Source organism: Globicephala melas, chromosome 19, assembly GCF_963455315.2.
Source record: "Globicephala melas chromosome 19, mGloMel1.2, whole genome shotgun sequence".
NCBI classification, from domain to species: Eukaryota; Metazoa; Chordata; class Mammalia; order Artiodactyla; family Delphinidae; genus Globicephala; species Globicephala melas.
Genome location: NC_083332.1, coordinates 60760104 through 60781636, shown reverse-complemented (window position 1 = coordinate 60781636; position 21533 = coordinate 60760104). Strand labels below are relative to the sequence as shown.

The window sequence follows — 21533 nt, the reverse complement described above, 5'->3', positions numbered from 1 at the left end:
TGCAGCCCCCAGAAGGTCTGCTTTGGTTCTGAGACTGTCTCTGTGATTTCAGCCTGCTTCTCATTTTAGAGTGTGGCTAGCTGGCTGTGGCCCAGTGGCTCCTTGGTCTGTTATTTTTGTGCCACGTGACTGGGGAGGAAGCATGGGTGATTTAGTGCCACCGCCGCCGGTGTTTAACTTAGAACCGAGGGCGTGGCATGTGAGTTCAGGCGCTACAGGTGGAACTCGCTGTCCCCGCTTCTCTTCCCCCGTCTAGAGTGGCAGTGGCCATGGCCGTGGGCGTTGTGTGGCGGCTACGTGGTGTTTTCACTCTCTGTGCTGCATCTTCTTCCTTCCCCCTTTGCTACTCTTTCTTGTCTCCTTTAGTCAAGTGTGTGTCTGCTGTCGTTACCACACCAGGTTTGTTCTTGCTGTTTTCCTTGGAAAGATTAGGCTGGGCGTTGGGAAAACGGGTCCCAGCCTGCGACTGCTCACTGTGCGACCTTGGATAGTCAGCCACTTGCTTTCTGGAGACTTTTGAGGGTTGTTCCAGACCTGCCTGTGCCCCTTAGTCACCTGGAGAGCTTTACAGACAACTTGGAATCAGGTCTGGTGGCAGGTGGAGTGACTGTGGGCTGTGGGCCCCCCCTCCCCCGTTGATAGAGGTGGTGCTGCGTCTCCTGACGCAGCGAGCCCGGAGGCCTGTGGTGGCGGCCAGGCCTCCCTTGCCCTGTCCCAAGGAAGGGGGCCAATTCTGTGCTGTCTGAGCTCCCAAAGAATGAAGAAACAGACTGGGAACTCTTCAGTCTTTTTCACCCCTTCTCTGATTTGATAAACTTGTTAAGATAACGTCCAGTTTGCGGGGTGGAGCCAGGGGAGCTGGGAGTGGTCAGAACAGGTGGTCTGGATTTCCAGCACCCAGATCTTGACCAGTGACTCTGGAAATAACTTTGGACAGATCATGGCAGTAATTCTATGGTGATTCAAATTTGATCTCTTTTTTTTCCCCCTCTCTAGGTACTTTTAGGTTGAAATATGCCCCTCCAGCAGAAAGTCTGGACTCCACAGATTGATATTTTTCTCTGGCAACAGAACACTATTAAGCCATGGAGACCTAAGGAAAATTAAATACAAAACTGAGAAGTCTAGTTGCTGTTGAGCTCAATATTTTTAATCCAAAGGTGCTTTACTTTACTAGACTGGATAGAAAACCTAGCGTAGGAATGCATCAAACTCAGTTTTATTGCCAAAATCCTAGACGGGAGCTTGATGTCAGGACTGGCCTAGTGGGTATCTCCACTGTGGGTGAAAGTTGGCCACCTCCACCCTTGGTTGCAATGCAGAGACCTCCCGTCTCCTGAAGAGCATTGCCGTAATTGGTCCTTCTAGGCTCACACGTAATTCCAGGGCAGCTACGTGAGGTTGGAATCGAGAACTGAAGGTCGGAGTTCTCCAAGTGGAGTTCTACCAGTCGGACTCTTGACACCCCTGGTGAGGGAAAATGTCGCCTTTGTTTTGTTCTGTTCTGTTCTGTTTCGTTCTTAAAGTGGTTAGGCACTAATCTCTGGGCTTTTTAAGGATTGCACTACTGAAGAATGTAAACCGATGTCCATCTCTGCAGTTCTGGGAGACAAACTCCCTGAGACCAGTCAGTGCAAGACGCTCAGAGAATCCGTTCTTAGAGTCCGCACCAGCAGGCTACACGATTTAGTACACAACAGAGATTTTAGTATTTCCTTCCCTCCTTAAAAGCACTTGTAGCAGTTTCAGGGTTTTTTTTTTTCTCTTTTTTTTCCTGCAAATAAATTTAAACTACATTATTAAATAGAAATAGTTACTTGCAACAACTTAATTTCTAAAAGGGTCCAAGTCCCAGAGAATCCCTAGTAGTCAAAGCTTTGAGGACACCTTCCTTCCCAGCCCTTCCGAGCTTTGAGTCCTGTCGTCTTCCACCACGAAGGAACTCTGGCAGAGACGCGATAGCGGCACACCTCGTGAGCGGCACTCATGGATGCTGCACGTCCTTAGCCAAGTTTGCAAGTTCTTTTATCTCCCATGGACTTCCCAAGGACCCCAAGGCTCACTGCTAATGGATTCACACTTGAGACAGACATTTCAACAACAATAATACAGTCCTATAATCTCTGAGCAAACGATTGGAAATTTTCTCCTGTCAACTTCTTTTGTATTAGGCTGTGTATCAATAGTTAGTTCCGTTAAAAATTACCTGGAAAACTACAATAGAAAGTGGTAAGACTCTGAAAGAGAATACACTGACAGGACAGAGCTACAAGATCTGCAGAAGTCTAGTTTTACCAAGGTGGGAAATAAAGTCCACCACACAGCTCTCAATTTCACCCCACTGCAATGAGAGCTTTTGGTCCGAAAGTTAGGGACTTAAAGCTTCCAGGCTAAAGGGAATTTTCTGCTCAAACAATATTGTTTTAAATGCTAAAGCCTTCAATATTAAAATATTGATTGGTAAGGTCTTGCCCAGGGATTTTCCAGTTGAATATTTATTTAAAAAAAGAAAATCACAATACTCAGACCACTCTTAAAATGGGACAATCAGCCTCATGTAAAATTGGTGTAAATCAAAAGAATACCCTAGAATTTGAGGCATTGTGATGTAAGGCTTCAAATTTTGAGATCAGTTTCCTGCTTCATGGAAACTAAAGCAGAAAGTTGTTACATTTTTTTAATGAAAGGCTTTTAGTAGAGTTTTTAAGAGTTTTATTTTAGTAGAGTTTTATTTCTATGCAATGCAGAATTGACAGACCTCTGTATTCTTCTCTCTCTTCCTGGTACACAGTATTACATACAGTTTTGAAGTAATGATGATGCTTACAACAGCATTTTGGGGGAATGTTACATTGATCTCTTAAATTATAAACACTACAAAATGTCAAAATTACGAGAACTGACACAACTTTGCCTTAAAGAGTACTAGACTGGAACTTGTCATATTATGTTTAAGGAAGACTTAGAGTGTTCATTGATGTTTACGATTTTAATATTTCTGAAGGCCCTTACAGTGGCCTGGATATGTGCTGAAAGCCAAACTTTTAAAATTTTTGGTTTTTTAAACAAAGAACTATTTTAAATAAATCCTATTTCAACACAGTGAAACTGTTGAAAACCGTCTCATAACAAAAGAAAAAAATCATATTTAGGTTTTTTGTTTTAGTGGTCAGTATTGGGGAATGAAAGTGTGTCTGTTGTTACCCTTATAACTGTTTTGATAAATATTAGAGGTTAGCGTTAAATACGACAAAAAATTAAAACGAACTTCAATTTGAAGTATGACATTCAAATTGAGGGAAATAAGTTCAGACATTGTGTGGCTGTGTTCCAGTCATCAGAGGTCTTAGAGAAACTTCCAGCTGTCTTTGAAAGTGCATGTGCAGAGTGACGTCTCCAGTGAGGCCGTTCCGAGTTGAGTGGTAAAACGTAAATGTGAGACACCAGGACACAAAGCATTCAGCTGCCGCTCCGTGAGACCTCTTCCCAAGTGAATCCCATACTTGAACTTGGGAATATTTGCTAGCAGTATTCTCTGATGAAATTTCTCTCCAGAAGCAACCACAGTCAGTGAGCCTAAAGAGCATTTGGCATTTCCTCAGAGGACGTCCTCATCAGCTAGAAACACAGATCAGACTGACCCTTGCAACTACTTATTTTCCTGAAATTGTGGGCTCAGTTTCCAAATGCTGTGGCAACCAGGTAGGTGTGGCACCAGCCACTTTGCTCTGTGTAGTCTGTCATATTTTAAAGTTTCTAACCCCATTTTTTATCTCCAAGAATGGGGAAAGTGGAATGTACAGATTGAAGTAGAATACAACGTTGGGATAAAACACTAATCTTTTTTTTTTTTTTAAAGCAGAACACTCAATTTTCTACCTTATTTTCTAATTTTTATTTTATGATTATATTGAACATTGGAAAGTGTATAAATGTTAAAAACTTCTAATTGCTAAAGAGCACTGAGAAAATGGGAGCTAGCACTTAGAATAATAAAGAAAAAGCTATTTTCTTGAAAGCAGACATGTGATTGGGTATTTTAAAAAACCAGCATCATTTATAATCTCCAAAAAATTACACGAGTCAGCTTGTTAATACAGTAGTTAGTAGGTTCAGTATTTTAATTCACTATTTAGAATTCTAGGTCCTTTATCGCAAGAAGTCCACCTAGCTAGTTACACGGCACACTACGTATGGAGATGCATAGCGGGTAGTAACTTTGCCTGACATTATGCAGCTGTAATGCGTTCCTGTTTGAGCACAGGCTGACCGAGGCTTGCATCTGTCCACTCACTGCAGTGTTGCTAGTGAGCACTTGCTGAGCAGGAAGTGGGCCACGCCCTCCTCGCTCCCTGTCGTTGTCACTCCTCCTGCTTCCGTGGTGGCTTATTTGATGCCTTGCTAGTTTTACACACTGATAACTGATGGCGTTACGTGTTGAAGTCTTAAAGGTTGTAAGGGAAACCCTGACCCTGCTCAGCTCGACCACCCGTCCCAGTGGATGGGCCTGTGGAACCTGAGCGGGTTGGCCGTCCTTTCCAAAGTGCAGATGACTCCCAATGAATGAGGCAGGGGACATTTAAAGCCATGGGTTCTGAAGAGGCTCCATTACTGAAAAGCCCCGAGGTTCTGAATCAAAGTGAGTTATCTTTAATCAACACTCGCAAACTATGTACTGTGCTGGTTGAGGCCAAAGGTCAATGTTACTACACTGTTATTGGAGGGAGGGGTGCGCCTGCCAGGTCACCCCGGTGTTAAGAAGCCCCTCACATGCGTAAAGTTCTTAGATGCACAAAGACAGGCTTTGGTACTGAAACTGAAGACCTCGTGTACACTCAAGAATCTTCCCAGCTTCTATTGGACATATTTTCTTTTTAGGAATGAAGGAAAATTCTCCCATTTTTGAGCCATTCTTTTATGTCAATTCTACAAAATTGCATGTAACTTTATAAATATTTTTAAAAGATATAGTTTTGTAAATATTTAATATTCTGCTAATTTGATTTTGAATTGTAAATGTCAAGTATTCTGTTTTTGGGGTTTTTATGTTTTATTATACTTTGTTAAAAAGGAAAAATTGTACATTTTTAGAATGTTTTTATGAGTCAATTTAATGTACTGAAAATAAAAATTAAAAAAAAGAAAGAGCAGTCTCTTTTTATTAGGTCTTTGTCTCATAGAGTATGAAGCACACAGCCTTTCACATCACGATCCTCCAAACTAGGGAGTCTGACCTTTCCGCCTTCTTCCCAGCCTTGCAAAAGGGACACCTGGTCTTAAATCCATTTTCTGTCACGTTTCCTAGGTGTTTAAAAAATGTCCTTGCTGTGAATAGAAATGTGAATTGATTTGGGGTTGGATTAAAGATGTTCCAGCTCTCAGGTACCCGTGAACAATCAAGGTTATTAGCATTACTAGATCAAGTATCATTTGGACGTTTCCAAACTCATGATGAATGTGCCCTGCCACCTAAGGCCACGTCCTCTCTGGACTTGGGCTGGTGCTGTGCTCGCCCAGGACTACGGTGCTGTCCTGAGCAGTGCCAGGCCCCAGAGGGAGAATTCTGGGGCTTTTTCCCCAGCAGGAGTCCCCATTTTCTCTTGGTCTTGTCGTCAGACCTGTCGTCACCCGGAGGAAAACGTGCACACGGTTCTCGGACTAGTCAGGGCCCCTGTCAGGTAAGTAGCATCAGGTGACACAGCTGGCCACTCCTGGCACCTGCTAGCAGCCCCTCTGTTTGGTCACTTCCAGGGCCTCTGAGGGTGGAGGGCATGTGCGCATCTGCTGTTTGTACTGTACGCGGCTCCCCACACGGCCACCTCAGGTCCCATGTGCCGCACAACGCCCCCCACACTCTCAGTACTTTTCGTGTTACACGTTTGTTCATTTAGATCAGGTTTTCAAGTGCCTGTTTCCACAAAACACCTAGGTCGCTCCCCCATCCCGTCTCCCCGTACTTTGTGGCACATCTGTACCTTTAAGAGAATTGAGTTTTTTGAAGTCAGTCAGGACCTTGACCAATGCGAGCCGAGGCGCTTATGACAAGGCAGAGACCTTCAGAGGTGGGTGTCCCTCCACCCTGGCACAGTGAAACCAGCCTCAGCACTCCTCATTGGAAAGGATATGACCCACTTGGCTGTGGATGGTATAGACTGCAAGTCTCAAATGCTAATCCATTAAACTGAACTTTGATGACAGTTTTTAGTTGTGCCTTTATTCACCTTAGTTCGTTAAAAATGTACTTGTTTTAAAGATCCTATAAATAGGGTAACCACCCACTAATGTGGGATATAAGTAAGTCACCCCTCAGCGTGGTACGTTTGTCTTTAAAAAGCATAGTTTCTTAAAGGAATCTTATCGGTCACATAGTAGTTACAAGAATGTCAGATATAATGATGTATACAATCTAAACAAGACAGGCTAATAAAGAATTTACATAATGTAAAAATATACATATTAAAAGTTAGCCACGTGGACAGATGCATGCATCGGGAAGAGTAGTTGATCGGGGTTGAGGGCCCATATGCGGTAATGTTGCTTTTTCTTCCTCAGTTACGATAAGTAACTGCCACTCACTGATACAAGTTGTCCACACACACGTCTAAATGCACAAGGGTTAATGGCGACCTGCCACTGTACAGTCTCAAGGGGGCCTGTGAGCCTTCTGCGACAGCTCTCACAAAAACAGTACATAGTGAACCCCATGCAGGTAGTAGGAAGCACTGGTTATTTATTCTAGTAGGACTCTGAAAATGCTTAACGTTTGACATTAATATCTGTGAAGAACATGTTTCCTTTTGCTATTTTCAAAACTGACATGCACATGGAGTGGGGGAATTCTGAGGACTGCTTGACCTAACTGTGATAACTGAAATACCCTTAAAGATACTTAATAACATATTTTAGTCACATACGTAACATAAAACACGGATCATCTACAGCTTTAAGCCAAAAGGTCGAGGAGGTGTATCTGAATTTTAATGCTTTTTGTTTCAGGATCCTGTAGCTTTCTACCTTTGTCCCGAAGAATGAAACCCATGGAACTGCTTGTTTATTTACCAAAGCAGGCACTATTTTGAGCTCTTAAGAGAATATTCAAAACAAAAAAAAAAATGTCATTCTCTTTCTCTAGGTCTTTTGAGAAACTTGACCAAAATTATAAATTATTCAAGGTTCCTGTTGAGCAGTGGTATTTTTCTGCGTTACTGCCTAGAGAACAAACCAAATGAAAACTTTATGACAAGAGCACTGATGTGAAATACGCTTATTAGCAATCAGGAACCCTGGACAGCAGCTCAGCTTTCTTATTTCCTATACACTCGCATCCACCCTGCTTTCTGCCAGCTATTATGGCAAATGGGCTGGGGGTGGGGGTTGGCTATGCCTGACAATTTAGGCTTAAAGATCCTCTTAAGGAGATCTCTCTAGTTGAGTAGAAACCCTTCTATAAAAAGCTGGCAGGTTCTCTTCTCTAGAGAGAAGACTGAATGTCTCTCTGAATGCTCAAATTGCAAGTTCCTTTTGGGGGAAAAACATTAAAATAACTTGAAGGTCTATTTTATTGGCAACTTAGAATGCAAAGTATTTTATTTTTAAACTTCTAAATGTGAAAACAAGACAGCCTAGGTTAAATAATGAAGTTTCCCAAAGCTGAATGTGCTCATTTGGAGCCCAGCTTTTCTGCCTGAAGTACAAAAAAACAACTTGCTAAAAACTCCTAGGCAGGAACACTACTACTGTTTTGATGATCTGTGATTAGGTGAACTGATCAATCTCAGTTGGTAACATCCCTTTTTTATTCCTTGGTAAGGGTTTAAATTCTAGAACAGACACATTTTCTTTTAGTCTTACACAGACAATTTCATTCCAAAAGTCTCCTGAGAGGCGTATACCATATACAGGAATCCATCTTCATCCTTCTCGCTTTCATACACTTCACAAATTGGCGTGGACACACTCACCATGCTATGTCCATTCACTAACAGGAAGAAGGCTTGATTAGCGTTGAGCTGTAAGCGCCTTCTGTTGAAAGAAAACGTTAAGAAATACTGATACATCAATACCTAGGGAGAATGTGTAAAAAATATCACCCACCCTGGATCAATATAAAAGTATAAAGATTTTGGGCTTCCCTGGTGGCGCAGTGGTTGAGAGTCCACCTGCCGATGCAGGGGAAATGGGTTCGTGCCCCGGTCCGGGAAGATCCCACGTGCCGCGGAGCGGCTGGGCCCGTGAGCCATGGCCGCTGAGCCTGCACGTCCGGAGCCTGTGCTCCGCAACGGGAGAGCCCACAGCAGTGAGAGGCCCGCAAAAAAAAAAAGCGTACCGCCAAAAAAAAAAAAAAAAAAAAGTACAAAGATTTTGTAAATGCTGCTTTTGGCAAAATGAAATATATGCCTTACGATGACTTGAATGTTTCTTCTCATAAGACACAGGATGTTTTCTACGACTATATGCATGGTAAGTATTAATGATAATCCTTGCTAGATCATTCTTACTACTTTCCTGAGGCCAGTTTTATTTATTTATTTTGCTAATTAATTATTTATTTGTTTTTTGGCTGCCTTGGGTCTTTGTTGTGGTGCGCAGGGCTTCTCACTGTGGTGGCTTCTCTTGTTGCGGAGCACAGGCTCTAGGCACGCGGGCTTCAGTAGTTGTGGCTCGTGGGCTCCAGAGCGCGGGCTCAGTAGTTGTGGTGAATGGGCTTAGTTGCTCCACGGCATGTGGGATCTTCCCGGACCAGGGCTTGAACCCGTGTCCCCTGCATTGGCAGGCGGATTCTTAACCACTGCGCCACCAGGGAAGTCCTGAGGCCAGTTTTAAAACTAGTATGCTATCTGAGTAGCCACCAGTGTCTAATGTGATAAAAATATTTCAAAATATAATTTACAAACTAAGATCTAAGCTGATGCAATTTATTACCATTGGACCACGTCTACATTCTCTTAACTTATTTTCCTATATAAAACTTTTCTGATTAAGAGACATCTACATAGATGTTATGATGAAAGGATCAGAAGGGACTTGAGATCCAGCAGGTAAGAAATAGAAAAACTCAGAAGTGAAATGTCTTACAGTTTTATTAAGTTGCATAGATTTTTATCAGAGCTAGACTGAAGATTTATCTGTAAGCCTGATAAAGAATGAGAAGTTACCCAAAGAAATAAAGTAAAAAGATGATAAAATACCTAATTATCTTGATGAGCTCACTCATGTTGACATGATCAGGCACCAGGAACTTTGTTTTATCCAGGACTGGAAGCTGCTTCTCACCTTTGTATCGTTCTATTATTACCTAGAAAAGAAGCCAGAAAAGTGATTTAAAAATAGCCGTTAACAAAGAAAAACCGGTAAGATACGTCCTATGTTGTAGCTGGCACACGCCAAAATGGGGTTTAAAACAGCACTTCTGTTCCTTACGAAATATGGTGCACGAGCCAACATGTCTGCCGTCAGGGAGGGGCAAGGTAGCCCTGAGGTGGGGAAAGAAACTTTGCTATAAATTCTGGTATTTGGAACCATGAAAATATACTACCTAGTCAGAAAAAGACCCCAAGCCTTATAACAGCAGAGACGCTGGGTACCAGCTCTAAGTGTAAAGATCTGAATCTATGCCAGTTCTACATCACCATTTCCTGTGACATGACGAGAGTCTTTTAATAAAACTTTTATTAAAAGCGTAAGTAAGATCTTAACTCTGGTAATAGACTCAAATCCTAAGTAAATATTTGAGAAGCAGAGACCATGATTAGCTGGTCTGGAGATACTTTTTTTTTTTTTTGCAGAAGTCTCGAAGATCCTGCCATTTTGATAAAATATCCTTGATGAACTCTGCAGGGAACAAAAATAGTTCCACATTATGACTTGAAATAAATCCATTAGCTCCTTGCCATGCTTCCTCCTTTCCATAAAGGAAAAAATTTTTTCTAGTTCTAAGCCACTTTATGTAGTCTCTGACAGCAAACTGGTGACTGCCCTTGAGCCTCAATACTACCTGTTTACTGAGCACCAGAGACATCCTTCTCCACGTAGAGCAATTCTTTACCCTGTCATGACAATGAGAAGTTGTAAGATAGGAATGGAAAATCTTCAGAAGAGGGAAAAATGCTTGTATGTATATTGTTGCACTGCACGGGGCCTACATGAGGTTCTGTGTAAGGCCAGGTCAAGCTGTCGTCACCCTCCCTGGTAAGATCAATAGCTTTATCTCTGAGGTGTGTTCAGCACATGGTATCTACAAGTATGAATGTGACTTCTGTAAAAAACCTAAAACTACTAGCAGAAAAGATGACTGTAGATATATGCAGACATTCACATTTCAGAAGGAGGCTATGGAACAAATACTGGCAGACTGTTGGGCTGGCTGTTTGTCTCCAGTGACTGACGAGTACCTGCTAGCAAAGAGACACAGCAGGTACTCAAAAGTGAAGAAAAACCTTGAAAAGGAAATTACCCAGAAGCCTCATCCCCAGGCCGTATGTTGGCCCTGAGTGTGAAGACAGACTGAAATTTCCAACCAGTCCAAGAAACGTATCTTCTAACTACAGAATCCTACAGTCACGGCACTGCTGAGCAGACCCATCCTATTCTCCCTTCTGTGCACCTCACAACCCCAGCCCCACTGATCTTCCCATCTTCTTTTCCCCCACTTTGGTATGAGATGATCAATCAGAAAGCCAACCATGAAAGTTTCTGCAGAATTTAGCAGTGGAGTTTCTTTGGAAGTGGTCTGTAAGAGGTAACAAGCATGTCCCCAGAATTATGCAAAATTTTCCAACCACATGGGTGGATTCTCTTCCCATTGTATAGATGAGGATATGGCAGCTCCTCTCAGAATTTTAGTAATGAGCCCAAGATCACTTAGCAACCTTGAACCTAAGGCCTGAACTCAGCCACTGTCTGAAGCCAAAAGCTCCTTGACCATTTCTCTCTAGACCTAGTGCCTCAGCAGAAACCTATTTAAGGTCCACCACCAAAGGATCCAGGGCACACAGGACACTGTTGGCTGGGCACAGCAATAAGCATCTGAGGTCCCTACACATCACAGGAGCAGCATCTTTCCTCAGTCCTGCAAAGAAATAAAATATAAGGAGAGACTTCTTTCTCTGGGGCATCAAAGTCAGGCAGCCTGGAATGCGCCGTCACATTTAAATCTTGAGGGCTACTGATTTTCCCACAGCAGTAGTCTCTGCTTGCTTCAAAAGAGGGTGGATACCAACTTTCACTGATAAAATACCAACAGATCTAGCCCCTCTATCCCTTCCCCCGCAAGTAAAATACCCTTGATTTGTGAAGTGTGTAACATTAACACAGTAAACTCAGACTTAGGAGGAAACAGAATGTGATTAGATTAAACTGTAGATTAAGGTATCTCCATTCTAGGTCATGAAACTGACACACCAGTTGCATAGCTGAGGATTCCTATAGAAACCCATCAGGTAGGGACTTCCCTGGTGGTGCAGTGGTTAAGAATCTGCCTGCCAAGGCAGGGGACACGGGTTTGATCCCCAGTCCAGGAAGATCCCACGTGCCACGGAGCAACTAAGCCCGTGCACCACAGGTACTGAGCCTGTGTGCCTAGAGCCTGTGCTCCACAACAAGAGAAGCCACCGCATGAGAAGCCTGCACACCTTAACGAAGAGCAGCCCCCCATCACCGCAACTAGAGAAAGCCTGTGTGCAGCAATGAAGACCCAACGCAGCCAAAAATAAATAAATAATCAAACAAATAAAAAATAAATAAATATAAATTAAAAAAAGAAACCCGTCAGTTAGTCGCACATAGCAGCACTGTCCTAAAGTTGTATTTAAGCCGTGCTCTCTCCCGCGTACATTAATAACAACTGAGACAGAGACTACCTACCGGGATTTTGGTAGGATGCTGCTCTCGGATAAGTCGGACATCTTCTACTCTTTGTTCTGCAAAGGAAAGGAAGAAACACAGGCATTATTAAGGGCCAAAAATGCAGCTTCTTTCCTGCATTTTTACCTGGTGACTTCCATATCTGAATCCACCTGTCCTTAGCTGTGGCAGAGCAAAGCAGTAAAGACATCTTCCCTAGAACTGAGAGAAACCAAACACTAACACTTCATACCTGGCAAAGGTTGGTATACAAGATTAACATACAGAAATTGGTTGCATTTCTTTACATTAACAATGAGATATCAGAAAGGGAATGTAAAAAAAACTACCTTTTAAAATCACACCAGGGACTTTCCTGGTGACTCAGAGGTTAAGAATCTGCCTGCCAATGCAGGAGACACGCGTTCGAGCCCTGGTCTGGGAAGATCCCACATGCCGCAGTGCAACTAAGCCCGTGCACCGCAACTACCGAGCCCATGTACCTAGAACCCGTGCTCTGCAACAAGAGAAGCCACCGCAATAAGCCCACATGCTGCAACGAAGAGGAGCCCCCGCTCGCCACAACTAGAGAAAGCCTGTGCGCGGCAACAAAGACCCAACGCAGCCAGAAAAACAAAAAAACAAAAAAACCACACCTTAGGAATAAAGCTGACCAAGGAGGTGAAAGAGTTATACACTGAGAACTATAAAACATTAATAAAAGAAATTAAAGATGATTCAAAGAAACAGAAAGATATCCCATGCCCTTTGATTGGAAGAATATTGGTGTTTGGTTTTCTTTGGCTGCACAGCATGTGGGATCTTAGTTCCCTGACCAGGGACTGAATGTGCACCCCCTGTATTGGAAGGGCAGAGTCTTAACCACTGGACTGCCAGGGAAGTCCCTGGAAAAATATTGTTAAAGTGCCATACTACACAAAGCAATATACAGATTTAATGTGATCCCTATCAAATTACCCATGATATTTTTCACAGAACTAGAACAAATAATCCTAAAGTTTATACGGAACCATAAAAGACCCAGAATTGCCAAAGCAATCCTGAGGAAAAAGAGCAAAGCAGGAGGCATAACCCTCCTAGACCTCAGACAATACTACAAAGCTACAGTAACCAAAAGTGTGGTACTGGCACAAAAGCAGACATATGGATCAACGGAACAGAGCAGAGAGCCCAGAAATAAACCCACACACCTATGGTCAATTAATCTTCAACAAAGGAGGCACGAATATACAATGGAAAAATGACAGTCTCTTCAGCAAGTGGTTCTGGGAAAGTGGGACAGCTGCATGTAAATCAATGAAGTTAGAACACACCTTCACACTACACACAAAAATAAACTCAAAATGGCTTAAAGACCTAAATGTAAGAGAGGACAACCATAAAACTCCTAGCTAGAAGAAAGCAGAGGTAAAACATTCTTTGACATAGATCACTGCAATGTTTTCATAGGTCAGTCTCCCGAGGCAATAAAAATAAAAGCAAAAATAAACAATGTGACCTAATCAAACTTACAAGCTTTTGCACAGCAAAGGAAACATTAAAAAAGAACCGAAAAGACAACCTACAGAATGGGAGAAAATACTTGCAAATGATGCGACCGACAAGGGCTTAATTTCCAAAATACACAAACAGGTCATACAACTCAACAAAACGAAGAACCCAATCAAAAAATGGGCAGAAGACCTAAATAGACATTTCTCCAAAGAAGACATCCACGAAGACATCCAATAGGCACATAAAAAGATGCTCAACATCACTAATTATTAGGGAAATGCAAATCAAAACTACAATGAGGTATCACCTCACACCCATCAGAATGGCCATCATCAAAAAGTCTACAAATAGGGCTTCCCTGGTGGCACAGTGGTTGAGAGTCCGCCCGCCAATGCAGGGAATGCGGGTTTGTGCCCTGGTCCGGGAAGATCCCACATGCCGCGGAGCAGCTAGGCCCGTGAGCCATGGCCGCTGAGCCTGCGCATCCAGAGCCTGTGCTCCGCAACGGGAGAGGCCACAACAGTGAGAGGCCCGTGTACCACAAAAAAAAAAAAAAAAAAAAAAGTCTACAAATAACAAATGCTGGAGAGGGTGTGGAGAAAAGGGAACCTTCCTACACTGTTGGTGGGAATGTTAGCTGGTGCAGCTGCTATGGAGAACAGTACGGAGGTTCCTCAAAAAGCTACAAATAGAGCTACCATATGATCCAGCAATTCCACTCCTGGGCATATATCCGAAGAAAACTCTAACTCAAAAAGATACATGTACCCCTATGTTCACAGCGGCACTATTCACAATAACCAAGGCATGGAAGCAACCTAAATGTCCATCAACAGAGGAATGGATAAAGAAGATGTGTTACATACATACAATGGAATACTACTCAGCCAAAAAGAATGAAATAATGCCATTTGCAGCTACGTGGATGGACCTAGAGATTATCATACAAAGCGAAATAAGTCAGAAAGAGAAAGACAAACACCATATGATATCAGTTGTACATGGAGTCTAAAATATGACACAAATGAATTTATCTATGAAACAGAAATAGACTAACAGACGTAGAGAACAGACTTCTGGTTGCCAAGGCGGACCAGGGTGGGGAGTGCTGGATTGGGAGTTTGGGACAAACAGATGCAAACTACTATATACAGAATGGATAAACAACAAGGTCCTATTTTATAGCACAGGGAACTATATTCAATATTCTGTAATAAACCATAATAGAAAAGAAAAAAGATTCAGTGAGAGTGTTGGTACGCCCCTTGCAAATATCTGGCACATAGTAAATGCTTAATAAATGCTAGGTGTTATTAAATAAAAAATGAGGGGCTTCCCTGGTGGCGCAGTGGTTGGGAGTCCGGCTGCCGATGCAGGGGACACAGGTTCGTGCCCCGGTCCGGGAGGATCCCACATGCCGCGGAGCGGCTGGGCCCGTGAGCCATGGCCACTGAGCCTGTGCTCCGCAGCGGGAGAGGCCACAGCAGTGAGAGGCCCGCGTACCGCAAAAAAAAAAAAAAAAAAGGAAATAATGCCACTTGCAACAACATGGATGGACCTAGAGATCATCATAGTAAGTCAGACAGAGAAAGACAAATATCATATATGGTATCACATGTAAAATCTAAAAAATAATACAAACGAACTTATTTACAGTAAAAGGGTCTGGAGGGCTTCCAGGTGGCAGGAGAGTGCAATCACCAAACCCCATGGAGACAGAAGCTACTGTGCTCAGCACTCTTCCGTACCTTACCCCATGTATCTCTTCATTCAGCTGTTCACCTGCTATGCTTTAATATCCTTTGCAATAATCTGATAATCTAGTAATTAAAGGCTTTTCCTGAGCTCTGGGAGCCACTCTAGTAATTTAATCAAACACAAGGTGGTCTTGTGAAACTGATTTATAGCTAGTCAGAGCAAGGACCTGTACTTGCAATTAGCCTTTGGTGGGGGGCGGGGGGGGCTGTCAGGTGGGACGGAGCCCTTAACCTGCTGGATCTGAGGCTATCACCAGGTAGCGCTAGAATTGAGTTAAACTGGATGACAACTAGCTGAATTGCTTGTCTGGTGTCAGAAGTGAGCCGCAGTGTTTATGGAGTACTGCAGAGTAGAGGGGACACAAAGGAAGAGTTTTCCTTTCTATCATCCTTAGAACCCCGCTCTATTTCTAGGAGTGTCATGGATACTTCAGCATTTCTCTCAGCCCTAAGACCTGTCCCTATGTCTGTGCTACCCCAGAAAAGACGCTCTACCATCTACACTTAGCTATCAGCCATCTTCACAACAAAAACCTCCATCTTGTCAGAGTAGATTTCACAAGCAAGCGGAAATCACAATTTAATTAATTCACTGTAGCCAATAAATAGTAAGTTTAATACACCCCGAAATGTTTCACATTTAAAAGCTCTTCCAAAAAAATTTAAAAGGTTCAAGGAATCATTCAGGCATAAGGGGGAGAGAATTTTTTATGCAAGGAAAACAGGTTTATTTTGGTGAGTGGAGCAGGAAAAAATAAAATGGGCTGTAAATGTGGGGCTTCAAAGTCAAACTACAGCGTCAAAAGTTTTATCTTGATTTATCCCCCAAATTTGATCCAAAAAGGAAGGCAAAAATGATTATTTTCATTAAAGGTGAGACAACAGAGGAAGACAAGTGACTTCCCTAAGGTGAAAAGAGTAGTACCAAAGTCCTGCAGGAATGTCTTTAGCATCCTGGCCAGTTGTAATGAAAATCCAGTGGTGAGCCCAGAGTGATTAAATAAATATGGTATATGCTGAGACCTAACTCTGAATACAAGGCTGTTTTTAGAAGCCAACAGTATATTTAACAAAAGCATTACCAACGCCACTGGATCAAAGGCACACGAGAGCACTTCTTTTACTCAATTATTTTCTTAATGTTGTGATGATCTGTTTATCATTTGCCTTTCTCAACAGACTGCCCCTGGCGGTCAGGGATCCAGCTCTAGTCATGTCTGTATTCCCCAGGGCTCAGGCTTGTACATGGATGATATACTTCCCCAGATTCCTCTTCCTGTCTCTAAGACCGCTTATAAGCCTTACAAAAATAGAAACTAGGAGTCTAAGGTGTCTTATTTGCAAAGATGCTTTGAGATAGATTCCCTAGGGCATTTAAAGTAAGGCTTACATATATTTTCCAGGATTTAGTTCACTGAAGTGGAACCATAAATATTTTCCCCAATACGCCTATAAATAAAAAACATAAAATCCCACCCATCAGTGAGTGACACAGCTTAAGAGCAGGGAGTGTTACCTAGGTGTTGGCATAAATCTCCCTCTCCAGTCTCCCTGTTACATAGCTGGAGCTATTTATTCTAGACCATCACATGAACTTCCGAGACATGCAGACCTTTTGTTATTGATGGTGAAGCTTAAGATCTAGGTTTAACATTGAATCTCAACAAAATGATGTCTAGGAGACAGATGTGTTATTAAACTAGGGCAACCCTAGAAGAAAATGGAGTGAGATTATGACATTTGAGAAGACTGAATCCAAAAATGTTTGCTCAAATACAACTTCTGAAGTTGATAAAAATTTTCAAACCATTTGTAGGGAAACACTATTGCCTCTTGACTCAGAGTGTTGGCCCACTTCATGTACTGGAAATGATGGCTACCTACTGGAGGACAGAATTCCTATCAGAAGGGTACAAGTCCAGACTCTGCCACTAGGTGGACCATGATTTCCACCTCTCAGGGCCCCACCCAGTTTCTTTGGCCACAAAAGTAAGTGGTTGTTTTGGGCGAGCCCTAAGATTCATCTCAACCCTTTTAACCCTTGTAGAATATATCACAGCAGAGATATACTCAATTTTTAATTAACCTAAACTCACTCACTTGGGAACAGTACTGTTCAAGCTAACTGGGGCTGGTCTTAGTGTCTATAAAAAAGGTATCTCCGGGGCTTCCCTGGTGGCGCAGTGGTTGAGAGTTTGCCTGCCGATGCAGAGGACACGGGTTCGTGCCCCGGTCTGGGAAGATCCCACATGCTGCGGAGTGGCTGGGCCCGTGAGCCATGGCCGCTGAGCTTGCGCGTCCGGGCCTGTGCTCCGCAACGGGAGAGGCCACAACAGTGAGAGGCCCGCGTACCGCTAAAGAAAAAAAAAAACAAAAAAAACCAAAAAAGGTATCTCCAGGGCTTCCCTGGTGGCGCAGTGGTTGAGAGTCTGCCTGCCGATGCAGGGGACGCGGGTTCGTGCCCCGGTCCGGGAGGACCCCACATGCCGCGGAGCGGCTGGCCCCGTGAGCCATGGCCACTGAGCCTGCGCGTCTGGAACCTGTGCTCCGCAACGAGAGAGGCCACAACAGTAAGAGGCCCACATACCGCAAAAAAAAAAAAAAAAAAGGTATCTCCAAACAACTTATTTCCCTCATTTACTGTGTTACAAATCTCTGAAAATTGTCAGTGCTGATTACCATAATCAGTAGCAAGGAAAGGCAGTAGCCATTAAATGATGTGATATTTTTCTGCAAAATGACTATTTTTTAAAAAATTATTTTTATTTATTTGGCTGTGTTGGGTCTTCATTGCCGTACGTGGGCTTTCTCTAGTTGCGGCGAGCAGGGGCTACTCTTTGTTGAGGTGTGCGGGCTTCTCACTGTGGTGGCTTCTTGTTACGGACACAGGCTCTAGGCACGCGGGCCTCAGTAGTTGTGGCACGTGAGCTCAGTAGTTGTGGGTCACAGGCTCTAGAGCGCAGCCTCAGTAGTTGTGGCGCACAGGCTTAGCTGCTCCGCGACATGTGGGATCTTCCTGGACCAGGGCTCGAACCTGTGTCCCCTGCATTGGCAGGCGGATTGTTAACCACTGCGCCACCAGGGAAGCCCTGCAAAATGACTATTAAAGAGCGCTTTTAAAAAAAGGGGGGGACGGGGTTAATCCTAGGAGTTCTCTTCACAAGGAGAAAATTTTCCTTTTTTATTTTATCTATGAGAAGATGCATGTTAGCTGAACCTATTATGGTAATCATTTCACAATATATGTAAACCAAGCCATCATGCTGAATACCTTAAATTTATACAGTGATGAATGTCATTTCTCAATAAAAGTAGAAAAAAAAGAATCAGAGTCAGGAGACCAGGGAGAAAAAAAGGAGGAGTGGGAGTAAAGGTGAACAAAGAGGAAACTCCACAAATACACTAATGGAGAAAAAAATGAGGCATACCTGCTGGTCTACCCTCAAGGCCACAGGCACCAGGGGAATTCCTTCTAATTCGCTATTTTATTCTCATTTATTCTCACTTTTATTCTAGTTATTCCTCACCTTTCCTACTCTTACCACCTACTCTTCTTGAGTGATTTTTCTAGATAACCTAAAAATACTCTAAGCAAAAAGAAAGTAACTATAGTATTGGTCATGAGAAAATGGGCATCTTTCCCATACAAATGTCCCCAGTTAGCTTTCAATGCCAGAGTCTGTAAGGACAGAAGCCAGATACAACGGCAAATCTGCTCTAAATGCTGTTCTCATGGCTGCATAAAAAGTAAGCAATATTCATGAGTATCAACTTGAGTTCATGAAAGTCACTAAAGAGAAAATTTCTTTAAAAAAAAAAAAAGACACGTCTAAGTTTTGCTAACCAACCGCTTCAAGAGGCTGAAAGGATATGCTCCACAGGTCAGCGTGAATTTCATCTACTGGAGCTTCCAAGGCACAAGAAACAATTATCAATAACGAGATCTACAAAACCATATCCTAGCTCAAGTGAATGCTCGGCTCTTTCTAGACTCCAGGAAACTAGACAAAAGTAGACGAAAGCGACACTTACTGCTCAAGCTCTTAAAGATTAGAGCAGGAAGGAACGCTGGTGCCGCCCTACTCCACCTGGCCTTCCAGGGCTGAGATAAACAAGCCCTACACGGCGATATGCAAGGAGGCCACGTTGTTACTGCAGAACTGCCTTGCTTAAAGGGAGCACCAATCACTTCCTTCCCATGGGTTTTGTGGAGGAGTAAATATTGTGATGGTGTCACCTCCAGTTTCAACCAAATGCCAGCAAGCTAAGTGGGGATTCTAGCCTGAACTGGGAGAGAACGGATTCGCCGCTGCTCTCAAAGAATGCTGTCGCCCGCCGGTTAGAAGAGCCACCCACCCTAGCTCTTGTGCCACAAATAGGACCAAGACGTCCCGGCCACGCGGGGCTGCAGGGGAAGGGGCAGGCGTGAGGAGGCGCGGCCTCGGAGTCACTCCTCTCCACGGAGGGCCTGACGCGTAAAGGGACCAGGTGTCACCCGGACGACGCACCAGAAGACGACTGCCTTGCACCCCCGCTGCCACCACTTCGGAGAACCTGTCCCAGCCCGACGCCCGGGCCAGCCTCCCCTACAAGGAGGGCACCCCCTGCGCGGCTCGCGCTCGTCTCGTCCTGGGGACCTAACACCCCAGGGCTGGAGGGCTGACGGGCCCCGAGCCCACCACCCGCCCGGCCTCCCGGGGCCAAAAGGTGATTCAGCAGCTCCGCGCCAGTGCGCCCTCGGCCCCTCGGCCCCCGCACTCCGGCCCCTCGGGCCCGCAGTCCCCTGGGCCCGGCAGCCCTCGGCCAGTCAGGCCCCCTCCTCGGCCCTTCGGCCGCCCGGGCCCGGCCCTCCCGCAGCCCCCGCCTCAGCCTGGCTCAGCCCCTCAGCCCTCGGCACCTCGGCCCGTCCGCCCTCTCCGGAGCCCCTCCGCCAGGGCCGGCCCCACCGCCTCGGCCCCTCAGGCCCCCGACCCTCCGTCAGCGGCCGGCCCCGCGGCACCCACCGAAGGTTCGGCGCTGTTTGAAGGTTTTCTCCGACGGCATGGCGCGGCAGGCTGGGCGGGGGCGGCGAGGTGGAGAGTCCCGGCGGCTCCAGGCGGTGGCTGAGACGGTTCCGACTGTGGCGACAGCGACGGCTCTTGTGTCTTCTCAGCCCGCAGCCGCGTCAGGTGACCTGCGCGGCGTCCCGGGAGGCGGGGCCAGGAGCGGGCCGCCGCCGTCGCCATGGCGGGCGTGGCGGAAGCAGGACGAGCGCCGCGCCGGGGGAGGGGTCGGGGCTGGCGGGAGTGGGGGCGGTCGGCGGCCCGCGTGGGGAGCGTGAGCGCTGGATCAGCCTGTGACCCGCGGAAAGGCGCCGCGCAGACACGCACGGTGCTGCCCCTGCGGCCGAGCTTCCGCGACTCGGCCTCGCTCCTGTTCCCGGTGCCGGTTCTGATGCCTGGTGATGTTTGCACCTGAAAATAAAGGGGTGTTGTGCCCCTGCCTCCTTTGGGGCTGCTGGTGCTTTTCCGCCCGCGGCTTTTTGTGTCTTTGTTTTCGTTGGCTTCCACGTCAAGTACGTCTCAGTTTTCTCTTCATTTTTAAGGAAACTGTCCACTGGTAACTTCCGGCACGCATTGTCCCAACTAGGAAAAGAACCGCAACTGTGTTATTTCAGGTTATGGTCGGTAAAGTCCGGCCCTGGAGAAAGTCCGTGCCCTGAGCTCGGCATCCGACCTCAGGTAACTCAGGTGGTCGAATGAGCCCTGGGCATTACCTTCGCTGACAGGGCGCGGGCCTGCCCACACCTGGGCAGGGTTCACTGCCTTTCATTCATCTCTGCTGGTCTCAGATACGGAGTCTTACCGTGTTCACACCGCTCAGTCTTTCAACCACTAACTAGCTGAGCTACCTTGAATACGTAACCATTTTTCTCAGTCTCCGACTCGTGTGTAAGAGGGCAATACTATTTTAGAACTCCAAGTGCTTTCTGAGGAGCAAATGAAAGGGACCTGGTAGAATACAGATACTACGCAACGTTCAGTTATCAAATCAGTCATTGCCCAACTCAGACATCTGATAAACAGGTATCTGAATGAACAGCACGTGATTCTTTGGCTGTTTTTGCTGTTTAATATTTCATACTTTGAAAGTATTTTCCCCTTTTTGAGTTTGTAAAAGCCTTTCTTAAAATGTCTGTTTCATAAAGTAATTGGATTGTGCTAATATACAGTTATTATACAAACATACAAAACCTACTAAAATATATTTCTCAAAGGGGTTCCAATGCACCTGGAATTTCTTCCTTTACAGAGTAGCCAATTATCTTCTATAATTAGCTGCCAGAACAGTGATGTTAGTTGTAGCTCTGTACTGTGCCACTATTTACGAAAGAAAAGTGCATTTGTGCATATGTCACTTTCCCAGGTTTTTTTTTTTTTT

General features: G+C 44.7%; 2 protein-coding genes across 3 annotated transcripts in view; one reads left to right on the top strand and one right to left on the bottom strand.

Annotated features, from left to right (window-relative positions):
- ZCCHC14 (zinc finger CCHC-type containing 14) overlaps positions 1-3858 on the top strand; it is a 58055-nt gene extending 54197 nt beyond the window's left edge. For both annotated transcript variants that reach the window (XM_060288494.1, XM_030849126.2), the window contains one exon: positions 997-3858. In XM_060288494.1, the coding sequence (XP_060144477.1) occupies positions 997-1052 (56 nt within the window). In that variant the 3' untranslated portion in view covers positions 1053-3858. The remainder of the gene's footprint in view (positions 1-996) is intronic.
- On the bottom strand, positions 3829-20273 carry MAP1LC3B (microtubule associated protein 1 light chain 3 beta). Its single transcript, XM_030849128.2, has 4 exons — positions 20117-20273; positions 11863-11918; positions 9189-9295; positions 3829-8022 (listed from the first exon to the last, which is right to left on the bottom strand). The coding sequence occupies exons 1-4, from the start codon at positions 20154-20156 to the stop codon at positions 7848-7850; spliced, it is 378 nt and encodes a 125-aa protein (XP_030704988.1). The 5' UTR covers positions 20157-20273; the 3' UTR covers positions 3829-7847.
- Positions 20274-21533: the final 1260 nt, after the last annotated feature.

Excerpts from the sequence above, each read along its gene's own strand:
- MAP1LC3B (XM_030849128.2), bottom strand. The coding sequence starts at position 20,156 with ATGCCGTCGGAGAAAACCTTCAAACAGCGCCGAACCTTCG. Across the intron at positions 9,296-11,862 it reads AGCATCCTACCAAAATCCCG|GTAATAATAGAACGATACAA; the intron begins GTAGGTAGTCTC and ends CTTCTTTTCTAG. Across the intron at positions 8,023-9,188 it reads GAGCTCATCAAGATAATTAG|AAGGCGCTTACAGCTCAACG; the intron begins GTATTTTATCAT and ends TTCTTTCAACAG.